At 38.2% G+C, this 21,690-nt stretch overlaps 1 protein-coding gene across 3 annotated transcripts in view; it reads right to left on the reverse strand.

The window, feature by feature from the left end:
* LOC117170749 (F-BAR domain only protein 2) overlaps positions 1-21,690 on the reverse strand; it is a 201,048-nt gene that overhangs the window by 31,228 nt on the left and 148,130 nt on the right. For all 3 annotated transcript variants that reach the window (XM_033357783.1, XM_033357782.1, XM_033357781.1), the window contains one exon: positions 15,412-15,892. In XM_033357783.1, coding sequence (XP_033213674.1) covers positions 15,412-15,892 — 481 coding nt within the window. The remainder of the gene's footprint in view (positions 1-15,411; positions 15,893-21,690) is intronic.

The following is a 21,690-nucleotide window of genomic DNA, read 5'->3' on the forward strand; positions in this document are numbered from 1 at the left end:
ATAAAGCGAAATGATTTTGAAACGTTTAAACAGTTAGAAGATTTAGGAAAAGAATGGGAAACTGAGCTAGCCAAGTTGAAAATTAGAGGGCAAGTTTTACAAATAACAGAACCAAAAATTGAGGATAAAAATTAACAGAAGCGTAAAAATAGTAACGGTAACAAAGATAATTCGGAGGAAAATAAAGATTTAAGGGAAAATAAAAATAATCAAAATCAGACTCCAAAACATTAGACCAAGATCAATCTCTTCAACCATATTTTATCACCCATCAACCAAATGACATTGGGTTCAATTCAGGGTCAAGATAAGCCAATGATCAGATTCCCATCAGAAAAAGCGGAAAACGCTGGCAAGGAATTGCTGGAAAAATTCAGAATTTTAGTTATTTAATTTTTGAACCCGTCTCGCGAAAATTAATGGTTACGAGCGGTGAAACGGTTGACATAATGGGGCAAGTTGTAATCCCAATTGAAATCGGTAAACACACAAAACTTGTTATGTTCAGGTTAGTCCCAAATTAAACTCCGTAGGCATTTTAGGTACGGATATGCTGAAAACCCTACGGATAACCCTCGATTATAACTCAGAAACTTAGTGGCTGCCAGGGAGTCCCCCTACCCACTCTATATGGAAGCTTACCCAACAGAAAATACGAGAACGAATATAAAAATAGCGATTGTAATCTTTGGAAGAATAACAAAGCTACCAATCGGAATAAATCAAAAAATGAATCTCAAAAAGCCAAGGAGATATTAGAAAGCGATAATAGAAATCAATGGGTTACTTTTATTCACAGTACCTAGAAAGGGCATATACCAATTTAAAAGGATGCCATTTGGTCCAACAAATGCTCCAGCCACTTTCCAGAGACTCATGGACAAAATTATCACTCCAGACCTGAAACCAAACCTTTTTTGTTATTTAGACTACATTGTAATCGTGATTCAAAATTTCAATTACCATTTAAAATACTTGAAAATTGTACTACATAAAATAAATGACGCAAATTTAACGATCAGTCCGTATAAATGTGAATTCGGCTGCTCAGAAATGAAATATTTAGGCTTTAAAGTTAATGATAAAGGATTGGAAATAGATGATGAAAAAATTCAACCAATAATAGAATTCCCTAAACCTAAAAATATTAAACAATTACAGTGCATAATAGGTATAGCAAGTTGGTATAGAAAAGGATGAGGCATTCCAAAAAATTAAAGACCTCTTGACTTCAGCATCTATATTAACATGCTCAGATTTCACACAACCCTTTTAACTCGAAACCGATGCGAGTAACACTAGGCTGGGAGCCGTACTTACGCAGACAATCAACGGTGTAAATTACGTTATCGCATACGCGAGCAGAAGCCTGAACGGGGCCGAACCTCGTTACTCGTCATTGGAAAAAGAATGCCTAGCCGTGGTTTGGGCCATTAGAAAATTTATGCCATATTTAGAAGGATATAGCTTTAAAGTAATCACGGACTACTTAGCGTTAAAGTGGCTCCATAACCTAAAAAAAACCCAGCCGATTAGCCAGATGGGCATTAGAACTATTAGAATATGACTTCGAATTCATTCACCGTGAAGGTAGTTCAAATTTCTTCCCTGATGCTCTTTCGAGATCAAGAGAACCAGTAAGAAACATAGCATTTGCGTTATCTTGCGGAGTAAAAACCCCCAAAAAGGACATAAAAGACAAAACAGACGACTGGTACTCTACTAAAATCAGAAAAGTTACAAACAGACCAGAAGAACACGAAAAATGGCGAATCAGAGATTCGCAACTCTATTTTCACCGAACTGATCCATTGAAATCAAAACTATTACCAGATTCAAACCCTTGGAAATTAGTCGTACCCAAAAAACTTACAGCTCATGTTTTACGGGAAAATCACAACGAAACCCAAGCAGGACATTTAGTCTCAGAGAAAACTTAGGCGAAAAATTCCGAACATTACTTCTGGCCAAGTCAAGTAATCACAGTAAAATAGGATTAATAGGAAAAAAGGTAATAGAAGAACCTTGGACCATGGTATCAGCTGATATTATGGGCCCACTACGAAGTTCACCCAAATATTACCCACAGACAAATCCAACAGAACGTTATAACAGAACGATTAAACAAATAATTAAAACATACATAGATCTCGATCACTCCTCCTGGGACGAACACATAGACGATTTACAATTAGCCATTAACACTAGTAAAAATTCGTCGACACAATTTACACCAGCATTTCTAAATCTAGGTCGCGAATTAGAAACAAACCAGTTTCTGAGAAAAACGATAAAAAACGACAGCGAAATAGAATTTCAAAACGTAGATAAATGAACAGATAGACTACGAAGGTTGCAAATAATAAAAGAAGAGGTTCAGAAAAATGTAGATGAATCGAACAATAGACAAGCGAACATTTACAATTTAAGAAGAAGACAGATAGAATTTAAAATAGGAGATAGGGTTTTGAAAATGTAACTAAATTATCAAATAAAGCGGATAAAAAGGCAGGCAAGTTATACAACCAATACGAAGGTCCCTATATTGTCAAGAAAAAAGTTTCTCCAACAATATATGAATTAAACAACCTCAAGGGAGAAACAACAGTATCGGAGAATGGAATATAAACGACCTTAAATTGGCGAATATATTCATAAATAGTAAGAAATAGGCATTGCAAATGCTAAAATACTAAACTAGAACATTGAGGTTTAATTCAAGGCAAAAATGGCAAAGGATCGATAGCTTTATCGACCCAAACTGACTAATAACTGAAGACCAAAAAACAAACTCAATCAAAACCTCGAAAACCGACTCACTAAATTTTAAGAACACAAAGATGGAACAAATGTTAGCAACGGTGAAACTCCACTATGGACAAACCGATGAGGAGTGGGAGGAAACTAACAAAATGTGGAGTAGTCTGCGAGACACGAGGAGAACGGAATACATAAAAATCCTCGAAACCCTCAACATAAAACTTTAAAAAAATTAATATTGCCAAACTTACATAAACATACAACTTTACTCACTTAGTGTATACTAAATATGGATAAATACTACTCACTACGAAAAGCCTGACTGATGAGAAAAACCTTAAAGAAAACGCCCAGACCTTTAAATGCCAATTTTATGACAGACTCATACCAAGACAAATTTACATAATACACGACTCCTTCTGTAACAACAGACCTTACAGACATAGATAAAATTATCCAACTCCAAACGAAAATGGACAAACTTACAAACGAGGGGGTGTGGAATACATTAATCGAAAAATACAAAAACTACTATATGTTCACTCAACCGAAACTAATCATAAAAGGACAACAGATAATTACACTTTGGAACTAGACATACACATCGACTCCTAAACGATTCTAGAACTGGACAGAGAACTTTGACAAATTTCAGGTATACACCCGCAACCACGCGGAACCCCCCGAGGGGTCTCCCGGCCTCAGACGACCGCCCGTCCCATTTTCAATATGTTCCTATCGTCTCGTGTGACACGTGTGGTACTTCCTAATCTGGTGCTCTCTTGCTTCTACTCTCCCCGATGGAGTTCTTCCTCGACGCCGTGCTATTTCAACGACGTGCCCCCTGCCTCCACCTGGACGACTCCCAGGGCCCAAGCTGAGTCCTCCACGACCTACCCGGAACAATCGTCTCTACGGATCACCCGCATCTCGCCACGCGCTGTCGACCTTTCGCCAATGTAAGTGGCAATAAATAGTCTATCTTTATTTGTTTAAATGACGTTACTTTTATTCGTGTTTTACCCTTCTCTGGGCTTTACAACTCGCGATTCCTACCCTCGGCATTACCCCGTAATAATGGACTAATCCCACCACTCTTCAACTGCTAGTCAGTTTGTATAGCTAATTGCCTCTGAGCTTCCGGAGAAGGACGGAACTGCTTTCTTGCGATGACGGCACCGCTGATGGTTGGGATCCTATGTTGCATCTTATTATTGACGCTGACTTTTTTCCATTGAAGTGGAGTACATACAAGAAAATTTTTTGCCCATACTAGGACCACTTCTTTCCCAGATTCATTAAGCTGATTCATGTGAAAGCTCTAGATTACTTATTCACTTGATTTGTTAAAAAGTTTTATTCTGCATGTTTGTTACCATCTTTGGCGTCGGATTCTTCGGAAATTGTACCTGGAAACTCGCATAGTCGAATGGGATAAGTTGCTGAGGTTGTACCTCAACTTCTATGTCATTCTTTGTAGTATTGTCGGCATATGCATAAAATACATTATTGTTGCTTCTGACCACTCCTTCTCCCATGTGAACACCATCAGGGGCATCTAGGCGTGACAGATTTGCTTCTAATAGTTCTTCCTTTTTTAGGTTGATTGCAACCGGTTATTTATGTGCACTTGCATTTTCATAGAACGAGTGCAAGGTTTAATTAATTTTTTAAATCTCTGTCGTGCTTTTCTAGATTCAGGATCGACAAATGGTATCGGAGTGATAGCCTTTGATATGATTACGAAGAAGTTGTGGCTGAAAGAAAGCTGAGCTTCCCCCTGGCGCAGATAAGGACAGGTCTGTTAAGCTGACGTAACCACATCTTCGAATCGAGTTGAAGCCTATCTCATAATTAAGGGCTCATTTAATGCTAATTTAATGCCCTATTGCCAAATTTAATGCTGCACTATTTAAAAAAACCGAGGGGTTACGCTAACTGAACGTTAAGCTAACGGAACCCCAAGCGAAATAAACGTTGATTTGACTTCTATCATTAAAAATAATTAAAGTGGGACGATGGTCGTGGGGGCTAAAGCGTAGGCTTTGGACTCACTCCTTCGGCTTGCGGGTTCGATTCCCGCCTCGCACTCTGGAAGAGTCTCGGTGGCCCATGCGGTGAACACTAGCCTAGCAAGGGAGTTGTTCATCTCCGGAGAGTCGTGGGACCGGTACCTCTAGAGAAAAAGGTTTTCTCTAAGTACTTAAGGCTGTTGCTCTTGGTGGTTCGGAACCCACCTTAAACTGTAGGTCCCCCTTCCACCACCAAGTAAGTGTGTGGAGGGTGTGTAAAGGAATAGAGAAGGTGTAAGAAAAATCTAAACCCTTAGGGGACACATTAGAAGCTTCCATCTCATTAAAAATAATTAAGAGCTCATTTAGTTCTCTCAAAAACCACTAAATATTATTTTCTAAAACCTACCGCTAGTGCTGAAAAACCACCCTTAATATAAATTATACACAGATTGTTAATATGACCATAATTTAACCAAGGGCTCATTTAATCCTCATTCGAACCAGTGAGAGACGTAGATATCATTAAAATTTGTAAAGATTTTCGCTGAAAATTATTGATCTCAATAACTGAAATCTAGACAGTATGGGGTATTAAAAAAAGTTAAGAGTCAATACTTGCCATAATTTGTCGTATCGTCTTAGCGTTCAGCCAGCATAATCCCTATTTTTTTCAAGAGCAGAGGATTATAATTGTTTAAAAGGCATAAAATTAACCTTCAATGAACCCTTAAATGTGATATGAACACATTTATAATTTGTGAATCATTTACATTAAGCCCTTAATTATGGTATAGTTAGACTTACAATTTGTGCATAATTTATATTAAGGGTAATTTTTCAGTATTAGGGGTGGCGTTTGGAAAATAATTTTTAGTGGTTTTGGAGAACACTAAATGATCCCTTAAAAATTTGATAGGACAGAACTCGATTCGTTTATTTCACATGGTATGCCGCCAGCTTAACGTTTAGCTAGCGTAACCCCTGGTTTAACAAAAAATAGTGGAGCATTAAATTTGGTAATAGGGCATTAAATGAGAATTAAATGAGCCCTTAATTATAGTATAGTCATATAAACAATCTATGTATAATTTATATTAAGGGTGGTTTTTCAGCATGAGGGGTGGCTTTTGGAAAATAATTTTTAGCGGTTTTGGAGAGCACTAAATGAGCCCTTAATTATTTGATACGATAGAACTCAAATCAATGTTTATTTCACTTATGGTTCAGTCAGCTTAACGTTAAGCTAACGTAACCCCCGGTTTTAAAAAAATAGTGGAGCATTAAATTCGGTAATGGGGCATTAAATGAGGATTAAATGAGCCCTTAATTATAGTGTGGTAATATTAACAATCTGTCTATAATTTATATGAAGGGTGGTTTTTCAGTATTAGAGGTGGCTTTTGGAAAATAATGTTTCGTGGTTTTGGAGAGCATTAAATGAATCTTCAATTATGTGATACGATAGAACTAAAATAAACGTTTATTTCACTTAGGGTTACGTCAGCTTATCGTTAAGCTAGCGTAACCCCCGGTAAAAAAAATAGTAGAGCATTAAATTTGGTAATGGGGCATTAAATGAGGATGAAATGAGCCCTTAGTTACAGTGTGGTCATATTAACAATCTGTGTATAATTTATATTAAGGGTCGTTTTTCAGCATTAGGGATGGCCTTTGGAAAATAATTTTTAGAGGTTTTGGAGAGCACTAAATGAGCCCTTAATTATTTGATACGATAGAACTCAAATCAACGTTTATTTCACTTGGGGTTCAGTCAGCTTAACGTTAAGCTAGCGTAACTCCCGGTTTTTAAAAAATAGTGGAGCATTAAATTCGGTAATGGGGCATTAAATGAGGATTGAATGAGCCCTTAATTATAGTATGGTCATATTAACAATCTGTGTATAATTTATATTAAGGGTGGTTTTTCAGTATTAGGGTTGGCTTTTGGAAAATAATTTTTCGTGGTTTTGGAGAGCATTAAATGAGCCTTCAATTATGTGATACGATAGAACTCGATTCAACATTTATTTCGCATGGGGTTCCATCAGCTTAATATTAATCTAGCGTAACCCCCGGTTTAAAAAAAATAGTGTAACATTAAATTTGTTAATGGGGCATTAAATGAGCATTAAATGAGTCCTTAATTATAGTATGATTAGATTTACAATTTGCGTATAATTTATATTAAGAGCGGTTTTTCAGTATGAGGGGTGGCTTTTGGAAAATAATTTTTGGTGGATTTGGAGAGCATTAAATGAGCCTTTAATGATGTGATACGATAGAACTTGATTAAACGTTCATTTCACAATAGGAGTTCCGCCAGCTTAACGTTAAGCTAGCGTAACCCCTGGTTTTTGAAAAAATAATGCAGCATTAATTTTGGCAATATGGCATTAAATTAGCATTAAATAAGCCCTTAATTGTGTGATATGTTTGAACTCGATTCAAAGATGTGGTTACGTCAGCTTAACATACCTGAGAAGGACGGCCAATTATTCCCTCAATTAAAATAGGAAAATCATTGAGAACCACATGAAATTTCACTTGGCTATTGAGTACCCGTACCCAAACAGTCTCATGGGTTTCTACCATTTCATGTGTTATACGAGAAACCTGAATAGAATCATCCCCTGCAGCGATGTCTTCTATTAGTGCTTTAAGTTTGATTAAATTGACGTCCGATCCGTGATCCACCAAAAATAAAGCTTTACCTTCATGAAGGTCGGGTGCAGTTAAACACACTACTGGGAACGATGGGTCTTCTTAAAGTTTAAATGCATTAGTTGGGGTGACGCTGGCCTTGCTTCGGCAGATGATAGGACCGGAGCTTAAGGGGAATTATCAGCTACTCCGTGTAATAGAGGCGGATATAGCATAGTGTAAGGGTATCCGTAATTAGGTGGATACATGGGTGGATAGGGATATTGTACGTATGGATTGGGTTACATTAGATCTGCAATAGGGAAAGGTGAATAAGGTAGGTAAGGGAGACATTGGATGTTAGGAATAGGTAGAGTGGGTTTCCCCAGGGGGTTTTCTAGTCGCTTAGATTTACCGATAACCTCCATAAGCTTGGTATAGGGACTGGATGCTCGTTCCTTATCAGGGGACTTGTCTTGTCTAGAAATATGATAAGTCGATGCTGATGCCACTCTCGCCTTTACTGCATATTTTTGTCGCTCCTCTACGTGAAACGCGAATTCATATGCTTTGAGTATGTTCGCTGGATTACTAATATCCGCGAATGTTGACATATCCCCTGGTAACCCACGAATATAAGCATCACGCGCACAATCTATTAGTGGCTTCATCATCATGGATTTTTTATTACCGGGACCCGCGTACTCTTCCTCTAACGAAAGTTTCGCTCCACTAATGAGTCCCAAGGTCCTATCGTAGTAATCGCTTACACTTTCTTTTTGGTCCATACGAAGATTCACAATCGCTTCAAAGTGCCACTGGTACTTCGTAGTGGGGTCGAATCGTTTTTTCAAGTGACCTGTTAAGTCCTTAAGGGCTAGGAATTGTTTATTGCGGACACTTTCGCTAACAATGTCCTTTAGTTTAATAAGAACAATTTTAATAAAAGATAGTTCCGTTACCTTTGTGACCACAGCGTTGTCTATATCCTGCAGGAATTCCTTTAAAGGAGTTGTTTTCCCGTCATACGTGGGAATGTGAGAGGTGCTTTGTTGAAGGGCCATACCTCCAGCGCGGTCGCCATCTCGGCACTTACATCCATCATGCTAGATTGCTTTTTGTTTGATTTCACTGTTTGTATCTTCCTCAATGGGCATATCGATTGATTTTATCGAGTCTTATGGAAGATTTTTTTTTAAGGCTTAATTTTTGAAAACATAAGGATAGCAGAATTGACTTCCTTAAATTTACCACCCCGCTATAATTGGCGAGTACTATTTACGAGGAGTTTTGACTGCAAGGGAATGCCTCTTGGTTTAATAATTCTGAAGAAAGAACTCATCTAACAACTATGATATATAAATATAAATGTCGACTATTAATTTGTATATATCTACAATTTTTATGGACCGCAGTCCAAAAAGCAAACGAAAAAGGATCATTACGATGTAAGGTCACAATGTACCTTTACATGCCGATGGCGAAACTCTAAAAGGTTATAGGATGGTGTAGAGACTACTTATTTGTAATAAAATAAAATTTAAGCCGATTTTAAGCTCTTGCTTTACCTCGCTGTGCATTTAATATTATTTTTTCGTTCAGGCTACACCCAACAAGTCAGTGCACACTTTGTTACCCGAATGACCACCTTACACTCTCTGTCTCTCTTCATCACCCTTAGGTAACAAAAGTTCTAAGAAGTTAACGCTTAATGCAAGCTTGGAAAATTTTTTACTCTTTGTAAATCGAAGGTTTCGAATTACTTAAAATAATCTTGCAGTCAGTTTCAATATGGGACGAAAGTGTCACAGTCCCAATTTGATCCTGGAGTTGAATTTTATTTTTGCTTTCAGAGTTAATTACGGGTCTATGAACCTGTTCTACTGTTTGTTGTGCTTTGTTTAACAGAGCATTAAATAGGGAATTGAACTCTTCTGGGGTCTCAATTTAATTGAAAGTCAATTCCAGCTTTAATGAGGAGGGTCCAAAAATCGACTATTGATTGGTACTTTTATTGGATTCCCAAAGGATTAAACTACCGTTTATATTACGTGCACAATCGTCTGATTTTTGAGAAATTCTTGAGCGATCGCGTTCAAGTTTGATTTATTTTGTCTATCCCGTAATTGCGTTTCCCCTCTAGATTTTGAGCTTCGTTTTTTATTCAAATCAGACATTGTCGAAATCTAGAGCAAACATTGAAAACAATTGATCTTTTCAAATCAACTATTGTATAATTAGAGAAGTCTCTAGTTAAATACATTAACTAAAATTTTAATCCGTGTGATAATGCAAGCAATTATTTCCTACTACCCTATTTATGAAATAATAAAATGGAAACCAATCACACGCTGGCCGAGAAGGCTTGTAGAGTGATTCTTGGAAGGGTGGTCAGCTGGCCGAAAAGGCTTGCCTAGCCTCATTGCATTTTCCTTTAACTAGTTCACTCTCAATTTCCTATAATCACAGATCCGTTCAGAATTCTATTAACTAACTTTAATAAATTCAAAAGCAGATATATTGATTATTATGGTATTTTTTTCTAACTTAAACATTCACTAAAATCTCAAAATAAGCAATTCAAGGGAAAGGAAAAAAACGTTAATTTAATTAGCAGCCGAATGGGGTTCTAGGTTCGTATCCCACCACTCCCACCATTCTGCCTATTACGAACCAGCTTGAATAAATTGTAAATTTATTATTTGGTTTAGATCGGGGTAATTTTGTGGTAACAGGATGCCGAGCGAGCTGATACGTTGGAGGAACAACAGACCAAACTAACTCTCGTTAGTTTGTTTATTTTATATTTTGGTGGATTAGTGAACTTCCTCCTATCGGAGTCCTGCATTTGCTGCTTTTTTTGAAATTGAGACTAGGTACCAAATTATTGATAAATATGTTCAACTGGAAAAAAATAACAATTTATTAAATTTATTGAAATTTTGCACAGATTTGTCTTTCCGGTATAAAGTAAATTGATTTTCAAACAATCTATGTTTTTAATTCAAATTTCTCTATAATTATTTATTCTTGTTTGATGAAAGACCGGACAAAGGGCCTCAATATGACTCAATAGGAGAGAACAACACACTTAAAGTATTTCGACTTTCCAGTACTTGATTCACTAAACATAATATTCACTCCAGTTTCCGTTGGCACTAAGCTTTTATTATTTTCACATTGTTATCGTATCATTGAAAACTCGCATTATTGCATACCTTAAAAATCTGTCTTTTCAGATGGCAACCGCGATAGGAAACATGAGAAAAGACGAGACGGAGCATGGAACCATAAGGTTCCGATCGCGTACCTGACTTCCGAACGAGGGTAGAAGTCGGTGTCCAATGCGTCTGTGAGCACAAAACCTTTCAAAGAAATTAATCTATTAGACGGGCCTTTGGTACTCTTTATTGTGCTAAGCTAAGTGCCAAGTTTGTTAGTTAGCCATTTTGGATAAAACTCCTAAACGTAAGCGTATTTTGAAAATGTTTGGGACCACCTTTTTTCATGATTTAAAAATTCGACACTTGTTCATAGTACTTTAAAAGAAAAATGTTAATTTTCGATAGCACTATAAGATTATCATAACAACTTTTAGAATTTTTTCGAAAAATTAAAATTTCATATTTTAACCTCACAAAAAATAATCAAAAATCAAAAATTTTATAGGACAAGTAGTTTTTGTTTTATGTATAAGAAAATTATAAATAAAAAAAATGAATTTTTTCGACACGCGATACAAGCTAAGAAAAAGTAAATAGATGACATTTTTTATCGAAAGTAGAGCAAAAATTTTTTTATTACTGGTTTCTTTTACATTCACATCAGAGAAGGTATTATTAGATTTGTATAAAACTTGCCCGCCTCCCCTAGTTTTTGTCAAAAGGACCACTTTTGAGATCCTCTGAATCCTAAAAACAAGTTTTTACGAATGTGTCTGCCTGTACGTATGCCTGTCTTTAAAAAAAATTTATGACACATTTTATCGAAACTTTTATAGTTTTTCCAAACAATAAAAGTTTCGATAAAATGTGTCATAAAATTTTTTTAAAAGAATGCGCCATTTTTTTAAACAGGACATGAAACTACGTTTGTTTTATTACCAATGCAAGTTATGAATGATAATAATATACATTTATGGAAATGATATGAAATTTTAGGGGTAAACTCGAGTTTGAAGCACGAGATACGTCATGAGAATGTGATCATTAAGGCCGAAGGAGCTTTAACAACAGAAAATTCACAATCACCAAATTACTGTTGTCGATGCTTTCACCCTTGGTTTTTAAAAATCTGCGCACAAAAGATCGAGCGCGTAGCGCGAAGTAAGAACATTATCGATTGCGAAGCGCGAGATAAATATAATATCGAGCGCTAAGCGTGAGAACCAAAAGTCGCGTGCCCTAAGCGCTCTTAAACTTGCGAGCGGAACGGGCCGTGCGCTCCGCGCGCGACTAGACTGTACCCGCGAGGCGGGCAGATTTTCTTTAAGATGGACGCTTTTACACAAGTTTATTCCTATCAGCAGCTGAACATAGTAGATGCTCAGATTCAAGCTAGACAAGAAGGTGATACCATAAGCAGGCGTAAAGTAAACCAGAAATAAATCTTAATTGGAAGTCCTAAAACACTCTTAAACAAGAAAAAACATCCGAAAAGAAAATGGATGAAGGTGAGCCTTGTTCAAACAGTTTCGGACCCGATACACCAACTCGTAGAAACCAAAGAACAAGGCACCGAGCCCAAGGACAACAATGGGTGCTCAGATATCTTGCAAGAAGCTGGGAGACCTAAAACAGCACTTTACCTGTACGCGCAACTGGCCCTAAGTATCCATTCGTGGTGAAAATTAACGAATTTTTGGACGTTCGTAGTACCACCTCTCCATCCCAAACACGTAGGGTGATACCACTCCTTACTATTCCTTCCTGCTCGTAAGCACCCCATCAATGAGATTTACAAAGAGTTGTTGCAACAGTCAATGAATTTATTAATTGTTTAAGTGAAGATACGAAACAATTTCTTCGACATGATTGGCTCGTTAAGAGAGATGTTTCTTTCAGCATTGAAGTCAGGCATCATCCTAGGCCCCTCATCCTAAATCTACTTAAGAGATCAGAAGGTATATAATTTTCTCGAAATCAACTTGTTAAGAGTCACACGTCATTAAAAATTTGTCATCATTTTTTGAAAATTGACGTGCATTAAAATAAATAAGAATATTGGAATATCAAGCACCCTCCGCAAAGAGCCGTCATTTTAGACAGGACTATGCTCGCGCATACCGAATTTTTGTAGTACATTTGGTATTTCATCACCACATCGATGGCTCTATTTAAAGGCTCGAAAGAGTAGGTGAGGAGAGGAATCACGCAGGTGATAATGGCGTTGATCTTGTCGGCCCAATTTGCAGCTACTTTCTAAAATACACTTCTGACGCTTGACAATTGTAAAGTTTTTTGTGCACCGAAGTATACTGATCAACCTTACCGATATAGTCCTCTCGTGATGCATATTTTGCTCGGAAATTATTACGCGGGTGATTCTTTTCAGTACTTCGAGGTCAGTTTTTGACTCGAGTCAAATTTCTCCTTATTATTACTCCATGCAGGATATTACTAACCCTGGCGGACCGAATAAACGGAAAGGATACGCTACAGCGTACAATTATAGTATTCACAGAGTAACCCTAAAGTATCATGCAAAAAAAAAAAAATAAATAAAATAAAACAAGAGGATAGGCATTCAATTTATGGAAATTTGGATTCTGCGTTTTTGCCATTAGAATGAACTATTGCCATTATTTCGAGGCCTTCTCACGGAAAATTTAACGTAGATTCCGAAGAGTAATAAGTTAAAGAAAATCGGATGTGTCCCACGGTGTGACGTAATGAAACTGTTGACTCGTGGTGAACTTGCTGCTCCTGGAACTTTCTATCTGGACTTCTCTTAACTCCCAAAAAAAGGAAAGTTTTAGAAAATTTTCTTTTGCGCAAACTTAAATACCAAGAACTAAGCAAGAGCAATTCTTATTCCTATAAATAGATTCACCTATTCTGCTTTTTTAATTATAGACATTTGTTATGTTGCATTTTTTCCTTTCATATTAAGAATATCTGCACAAAACAGGTTACACTTGTTAAAAAAAATTAATCCTATGTGTGAAAGAACGCATCCCATCCTTTCTATCGTAGTTTTTTAGGGTCATCCCACCCGGCGGCAATATGGCAGGCGTGAATGAATCAAGGAACGAAAGATAAAATTAAGACAGTAAAGATAAAAATGCATGAGAAGAGTGGTTAAAACGAGCGAAGAACGTGGTAGTGAGATGTTAAAAAAGAGGACAAAAAAGTTTTTGAAATAAGAATTTCGGCTTGCGGTGAAAAGTGGATAAGATTAGAATAAAAGCTATGAAGCACAGAGAGAAGCAACGGTGATTAGGAAGCGATAATGGAATTCATAGGGTGGGAGGATAAAATGGAGACAACGGTAAAGAAAACTTAATGTATAAATACATTAATAATGTATAAATGGTAAATAAACTTAATGTGTAAGTAGACGGTGTTAATTACTGGTCAACTACGATGTGCCAATTTGAACGGAGAGATCTCTTAGTAGCAATCTTCACGTTTCAACTGTTCAATGACAGTCCTCTTCAGAAGAAATTACAAAAAACGGAACATTTTCCGTCTGCGGGATGGCGTGAAACATACATATTTGTTTATGTCTCTCACAATTTCTAATTCTACAACTAAGACCTTCTACAACTAAGAGGACTTTCGATGAAACAGTTGAAACGATAAGATTGCTACTGAGAGATCTCTCAGTTCACACGAATATATCTTATTTGAACAGTAATCAACACCTTCTACTTACTCACATCTTTAACTGGGTAAAGAAACCTAACGTATCTAGCAGCAACGTCTACATAGAACATGATTTTTCGACAAAGAAAGGGATCTTTAAATAACAATACGAGGTGTGTTAAAAAAATAAGGTGACTTTATGGTTTTCTCAAAAAATATTCATTTATTCCTCAATATTTATGTTGTACCCTTAAAAGTAATCCCCCTCAGATATAATACACTTGTGGCAACGCTTTTTCCAATCACCGAAGCACTTCTGATAATCATTTTGTGGTATAGCCTTGAGTTCTTTCAGCGATGCAGTTTTTATCTCCCCAATATTTGAAAATCTATGTCCTTTCATGGGTCTCTTCAGTTTTGGGAAAAGAAAAAAGTCACTGGGGGCCAAATCCGGTGGATATGGAGACTGAGGCATGACTGTGGTACTCTTTTTGGTCGAAAAATCTTTCACAAGCACTTTCAAAATTAAGCAGTTTTGGAACAAATTTCACTGACACACGTCTCATACCCAAAACGTCCAAAAAGATAGCATGGCATGAACCAACCGATATGCCAACATTTTCAGCAACTTCTCGTATGGTAATTCGGCGATTTTTCAACACCATTTCTTCCACTGCTTGAACGTTTTCATCTGTTGTTGACGTGCTGGGACGTCTAGGGCGAGGTTCGTCTTCGACATCCTCTCGGCATGCTTGGAACAGCTTGTACCACTTATACACATTTTTCTTACTCAGAGTAGACTCACCGTATGCAACTGTCAACATTTCAAGAGTTTTAGAGCACTGGATTCCATTTTTCACACAAAATTTAATGCAAACTCTTTGCTCCATTTTTTTCGAAAGAAGAAAATCGCCGAACACACCAAACTCTTCTAATCTTTTAGGCATCTGCCAGAAAAACAACGCGAGCTATACAGTCAAAACTGTGAACATATGATCATGAGTGTACCAACACAACAAAACAAAAAATTTAAAACTTGAATGTACGTAACCCGCGAATATTGAGAAGTCACCTTACTTTTTGAACACACCTCGTATATGAGAGGGCGCAGGTGAGAAATGACTAGAAAGAAGGCAGGCACTAACAGGTAATTTACATATATTAATAAAAAGATGATATTGCTTACTTACATGTTGATCAGCTGAGAATTGGGAATAACTTTTTCCAATCTGTTACTGTTTTTTATGCGAAATATGAGCTTTGCAGGACTTGGATTATTAGTCAGTACCGTTAGAATCCCTGCGGGGAATGATAGCATCATATCTCCACTCAACTTGACTTGGCAGCGAGTTTCGTCGGATCCTCTGAAATATGAGTGTACTAATTCGTGAAATGCCACTGCTAATGGAATTGTATCAGCGAGACCAATTGTCAACGGAGAAGGACCTCTCGAGGTGCCTACGCCAACTCCGGTTGCACGAAATTCCAAACTTGCAACACTATCTGCTCTTGTAATTGTTGCTGGCGACATTCTCCCTCGGTTAGACTGACATTCACCTCTTCGAGAAGGTGGCCTAGGTATAGCAATGATTCCAGTTGGTATAGATGAAGCTGACAGTTTATAAGTTAAATCAGATGTCATATCATCTACTTCCGAAAACAGATCGCCATCTAGAAAATATCCAAAAATACTTTTTAATTTAAGTTGTATAGCTCAGCAAGTTTAATCAAAGTTTCTTCTCAAATGTCTGCGTGCATCTAACAGACTGCCTGTCATAAGGAGAGCAAAAAAGGGTAGAATGCGACCCGTTGTTGATAAAATGAGAGTCAAGCAGCGGAATGAATTTACATGAACGTTTCTGAATGTTTCTGCCGCTTTCTCTGCCTCCCATAAAAAAGAAATTTTGAGGACAAAATAGAGCTATCAACAACGCTTTTTCTCGCAGTCGGCGAGGGAACATAATCAAACCATGGACGTAAGAAACACGAGACTTGGAATGCCATTGCGCTCGCCCAAATTAGGATGACATGCCCAGTCCCGTGTTTCCTATGTCCATGAATCAAACAGTCACGTGTGTATAAAATTAAACTATGTGTAAACCTAATTCTGACTATGTAAATAAACGCAGTTTCGTTCATTATGTTCTACTCTAATCTAAAACATTGGACCTTCGGTCATCAATATCATACTAGATAGCGTTATTATAAATTCTGAAAAACAGCTAAAGAATTAGCTTGATAAAAGTGTCTAAATTAGAATCACCAATAGGATTCTCGCGAATACACTATCCTGTGAGTCACACAAGTTAGTAATTCCAACGGAAGCTATACTGTTCGTCTTTATCTCTCTGTCTCTTTCTAAGTCGTATAGAACAAGCAGTTTCGACTTTCTTTCTGAATCGGTCTGTGTATATCAGTCTCATGACGGTACAAATGTTCACAGTTGTATTTTCAGTTGATATTGAGAAGATGGGTCTTCCAATCAAGATTCATGTTGATGATCGAAACTGCCGACGCATTTCGTAGAGATTCCTCTCCTAAGATATAACCAATTCAGGAGTAACAAATAACCTCCGTCGCAATTTGGACTATCTCAATCGCCATAATTGGGAATCTTTGCCTGAAGATTCAAAGGCGAAATGTCATTCCCACGTATGACACGGCGGAGATAAGCTTCATACTCTAGGATTGGCCACAATTGGCCAGAATATGATAAGTTGCTATTCCGTGTAAACGCAAATATCCCTCTAGTACCTCACGATTAAATAAGACAATCCACTCAGGATCTAGATACTATCAGAATTTCTCATTGGTTCGGTCATTCCACTAATATTTGATTGGTCGAACTTCATACCTTCGTAGAAGCGATGAGCGTAAATTCTAAAATTTAAGCTGTGTGAGGCATTGCAAGAGCACACACTCATGTCCCGATGAAAAACTATTATTAGAAGTAAGTAGTGGAGAGTGTTTTCCCCGATCTTGATAATGCATGGACTGAAGTGACTTTTAGGACTCAGTGCTATTAAAGCTTACAATGGCAGCGTTAATTAATGTTAATAATATATCACAAGTAGGGTTAGGCACGTCTTTACCGCAGGGAGACAATATTTTCTGGACGAGTAGTAAAGCCGCGTAAACACGTGTATAACGCTACGAGTGACGCCAGATATTTGATTCGAAACCACCATATGCTATCAGCTGATAGAACTCCATGTAAGTTTAGAGATGGCATTTTGTTTTTTCTTTCCATGAATTTAAGTAACGAAATTTACATTTATAACAGTTTTTCAGTGATATACAACACGATTTATCCGATTGTGGTGCAAGATCCGCATCTAGATAAAAGTGCACTGCTTTAGAAAAAGATTCATTTTGTACTCATATATGATATAATGTATGCCACGACAATAATATTGTTTAAACTCTTTTTCTGATTAAAAAGTTTAAGTGTTATGAACTCAATATCGCTAAATCTAGCACCCAGTTATCAGAAACCAGTTAACCTTGTATAAAATTTAGGTTATCAGAAGCCCTAATGAAAGGAGGGGGATGGTAGGTAATCAATAGGGAAAGTTGAGGAAATGTTTAAGGCGTGACACATATCACACACAATCAAACAATTACACATTTAAGGCTCAGACAGCTAAGAAGGTTATTGACAAAATGAAACAATGGCACTTTTATAATAAGAGTTGATTTATTATAATAAATATGCGAATATATTTATAAACTATATCAGATAATTTTACTCTCAATTTAAACGACTCAATTGGCTCAATTGGTGCCACGTATAATGTCGCCATTTTCAAACACTGGAAAAATCGTTCCACGCGCTCTTTACCATCTTTACCCGGGTGACATTTTTCTATCAACCCAAGGTCCCACTTGACAAATCGTAATTTTTTAAGATGACGTGCGTACCAGATAACAAATAAAAAGTTTCATCTATAGACTTTTTGCGTTGTTTTAACTTGTTAAAATGGTTCTGGGACAAAGGCAACAGAAATGCTCAAGCCTCTGCTTAATTAAGTTTAAGCGTTTGAGATGTGGCTTATTAAAGTCCTAAATGGACAGCTCTGGTAAATGAAGCGGTGCTCCAACATTTAAAAAATGTTCCGATGTCAGAGATTCAAATTGATTTGTATCAAATTGAAAAATGTAACAGGGAAATAACTCACACATCCCTACTATAAAAAAGGACTAAAAAATCATTAAAGAATTTTAGGTATGGTTTTATGATGCCCACAAACCATATTTCACCCGAATACATGCTGGCAGAAGAGTCCTTGTTCGTAAACAGGCAAATATTACAAATTAAAAAAAATATATAATTAAAAATTTGTCATAAGGACAACCACAGGATTTCGCCGGGAGTGGGTGCTAATCTGAAAAATTGCACCCCCTTCCAGCGAAATCGCGGTAAAATTTCAGTCACAACCACGTCTCACGACCGTGAGATAGGTGGTTACAGTCTGTAAAGAAATCAATACAACGATTCAGCAAAAGCATCGTGCACCCTAAGAACACGGAGCGACCCAAGGACAACCGCCTTCTGCATTTTTACCGCAAGTGTTCTGGCATATTGTTGACACGCAGGGATGCTTTTTAGGCCATTAGCAAGTGAAAGCTTGGCACCACCAAGAGCGCCGATCATAAGGACGATCAATTTAACAGAATATTCCGGGTACAATCGTTGCAACTCCCTAATAAGGTCTCGATACCTCACTTTCTTTTCATTCTCCATGGTTATGATGTTTTTGTCAGCTGGTGCCGAAAATTCGATAACGAACATAGTTCGCTTCTCGAAGTCAAGAAGAACCATGTCAGGTCTCGAGTAAGCAACAGAAACAATTGTCGAGAATATAAAGTTCCAGTATATGCGACACTTCCCATTCTCGACAATTGACTCAATTTCCCTAGGAGCATTTAGAGGAACGATATTAAGGTTAATGCCGTAGGAGTGACAGAGATGGTAATAAAGCACTTTTAGTGCCGCATTGTGCCTTTGAATGTAGGTCGTTTCCGCGTGAGTTGGACCACTAGATAGTATGTGAGCTAAATGCTCGGGGTGTGCATGGCACGCCCTGCAGCTATCATCGGGAATGTCTTGGCTTAAAAAGGTGGCGACGGTATGTTAAGGTAAAAATGACACCGTCTTGGCATATAAAAATGAAATCCTTCGTACCAGACTTCAATCCGGGAGATTTAAGGAAAGCAAACGTTAGCTCACAAGACATTGACTGCTCCTTCACATTTCTGTGGAAGATACCGTGCATCCTCTTATCGAGGAGCTGTTCACGAAAGTTTTTCTCTTGTGCTTTCTTAATCCGGGCTTTCAGGAGTGAGTACTCGAGATAGATAAGATTTGTTGCATTTTGCTTACCCCTAATACTGAAGTCAAGTCCGAGTGTTTCAGCAGCCTCCTTCGCTGCTTTGTACAGAAATGCTCCTTTGCCCACTTCTTCGTGATTCCTGACCATTTTAAGAAGAGGTTCTCTTCCATTTTCAACTCTATGTGCTGTACCCAGAATAATCCTTTTTTGAAGACATTCAAGACTCAATATTCCGCGACCCCCTTGACGTCGTGAGATGTACAGTCGCGGAACGGAAGACTTAAGATGCATGCTTTTGTTCATGCGCATAACCTTTCTTGTCCCGATATCAAGGGATCTGAGCTCGTTCTTCGTCCATGGAACTACTCCAAATGAATAGAATAGTACCGGGACGGCAAGCATGTTCGTTGCAGATACTTTGTTCCTCGCCGACAGTTCGGAGGACCAAATCTGTCGGATGAGACGTTTGTATCTACTTCGGAGAGTATCCTTTATAGATGTCACATCCTGAATGCGGCTCTGTTGCACGCCCAGGTATGTATAAGTCTCTCCAGCGCAAAGGTGTCGTATGGCGCTTCTATCAACGAGCTCGGGATCTTCAGGGATGCCATTAAGTTTTCCTCGCGTCAAATAAACCTTGGCGCATTTGTCTAACCCAAATTCCATTCGAATTTCCTTACTATATCGTTAAACAATCCTTAGAGCTAGATGCAGTTGCTCCCTTTTTTTAGCATAGATCTTAAGATCGTCCATGTAAAATACATGAGTGACCTTGTGCTTTCGATCTGCAGGTGAATGGGGGAAACGTACTGTCTTGCCCAGCTTATCTTCATGGCAAGTTGATGCATTCGTCTTTTGGTCTTATGATCAGCCGTTGGTTTTGTTTTACGGTCCGCATCGGCCAAAGCTTTCGCTGTATTATACACACAATAATTGATAGCCCAGAGGTCGGATTCTCCGGAAAAATGAAAAATGTCCACGAAGCTCGTCATCCATTTCAGCCAGATCTTTAGGCTTGAGAGAAACCTTGGTGTTGATGTTTCTCCTGGTCGTAAAGCATCGCTCTTCATCTTTTGGATGCCTGCCCGCGGTTGGTCTTAGTGTCGCCTCTCTTTCTCTATTGCCGGCTTGTTCTAGCTGTGGTAAAGCAGGCGTTTCGCTTACATAGCCCCTTTTACGGAGTAGTTCAGAATGGTTTCGCAGACGTTGCTGCGAAAAGTGCGATAGCTCCGGGTGTTTCTCGCACCACAGAGCATGCAGACATGCCATGTAACCCCGTTCAGGGGCTACACTCGCATCGTAGCACTCTAGCAGGTCGTGATTCAGTCGCTCCGTCCACGCAAAGGTCGCGAGATACCGCCGATCCATCGCATTAAATCGATTTTCATTGGCTCCCCCAGCTCTAGATTGGTCGGCATTGTTAGACCGACCCATTTGCGGGAGCCCTGTGCGTTCTGTTGTTTTGAACCCCACTTACTACAACTTACTACATATCGTTAGGTGCATAGAGAGATTGATGCCGCTTTCAAAAACCAGATTTACTATCTCATCTGGAAAAAATCGAGTGACAACCAAGAAGGTCACCTTTCACAGAGGTGTCTTTCAGGGCGACACCATGAGCCCACTCCGCTTTTGCCTCACATTATTGCCACTATCTATAGCACTTCGCCATTCCGACGGGTACTTTTGCGGCAAACCTGCAGATCGAAAGTACAAGGTCAAACATGTATTTTACATGGACGATCTTAAGATCTATGCTAAAAACAAAGAGCAACTACATCTAGCTCTAGGGATTGTCGAACAATATACTAAGGAAATTGGAACCGAATTTGGGTTAGACAAATGCGCCAAGGTTTATTTGAAGCGGGGAAAACTTAATGGCATCCCTCAAGATCCTGAGCTCGTCGATAGAACCGCTAACGACATCTTTGCACTGAAGAGACTTACACATACCTGGGCGCGTCACACAGCAGCTTTCAGGATGTGACATCTATAAAGGATACTCTCTGAAGCAGAAACAAACGTCTCATCCGGTAGATTTGGTCTTCCGAACTGTCAGCGAGAAACAAAGTATCTGCAACGAACATCCTTGCCGTCCCGGTACTACTCTATTCATTTGGAGTAGTTCCATGGACG

The sequence above is a fragment of the Belonocnema kinseyi genome, chromosome 4 (assembly GCF_010883055.1).
Source record: "Belonocnema kinseyi isolate 2016_QV_RU_SX_M_011 chromosome 4, B_treatae_v1, whole genome shotgun sequence".
NCBI lineage: Eukaryota > Metazoa > Arthropoda > Insecta > Hymenoptera > Cynipidae > Belonocnema > Belonocnema kinseyi.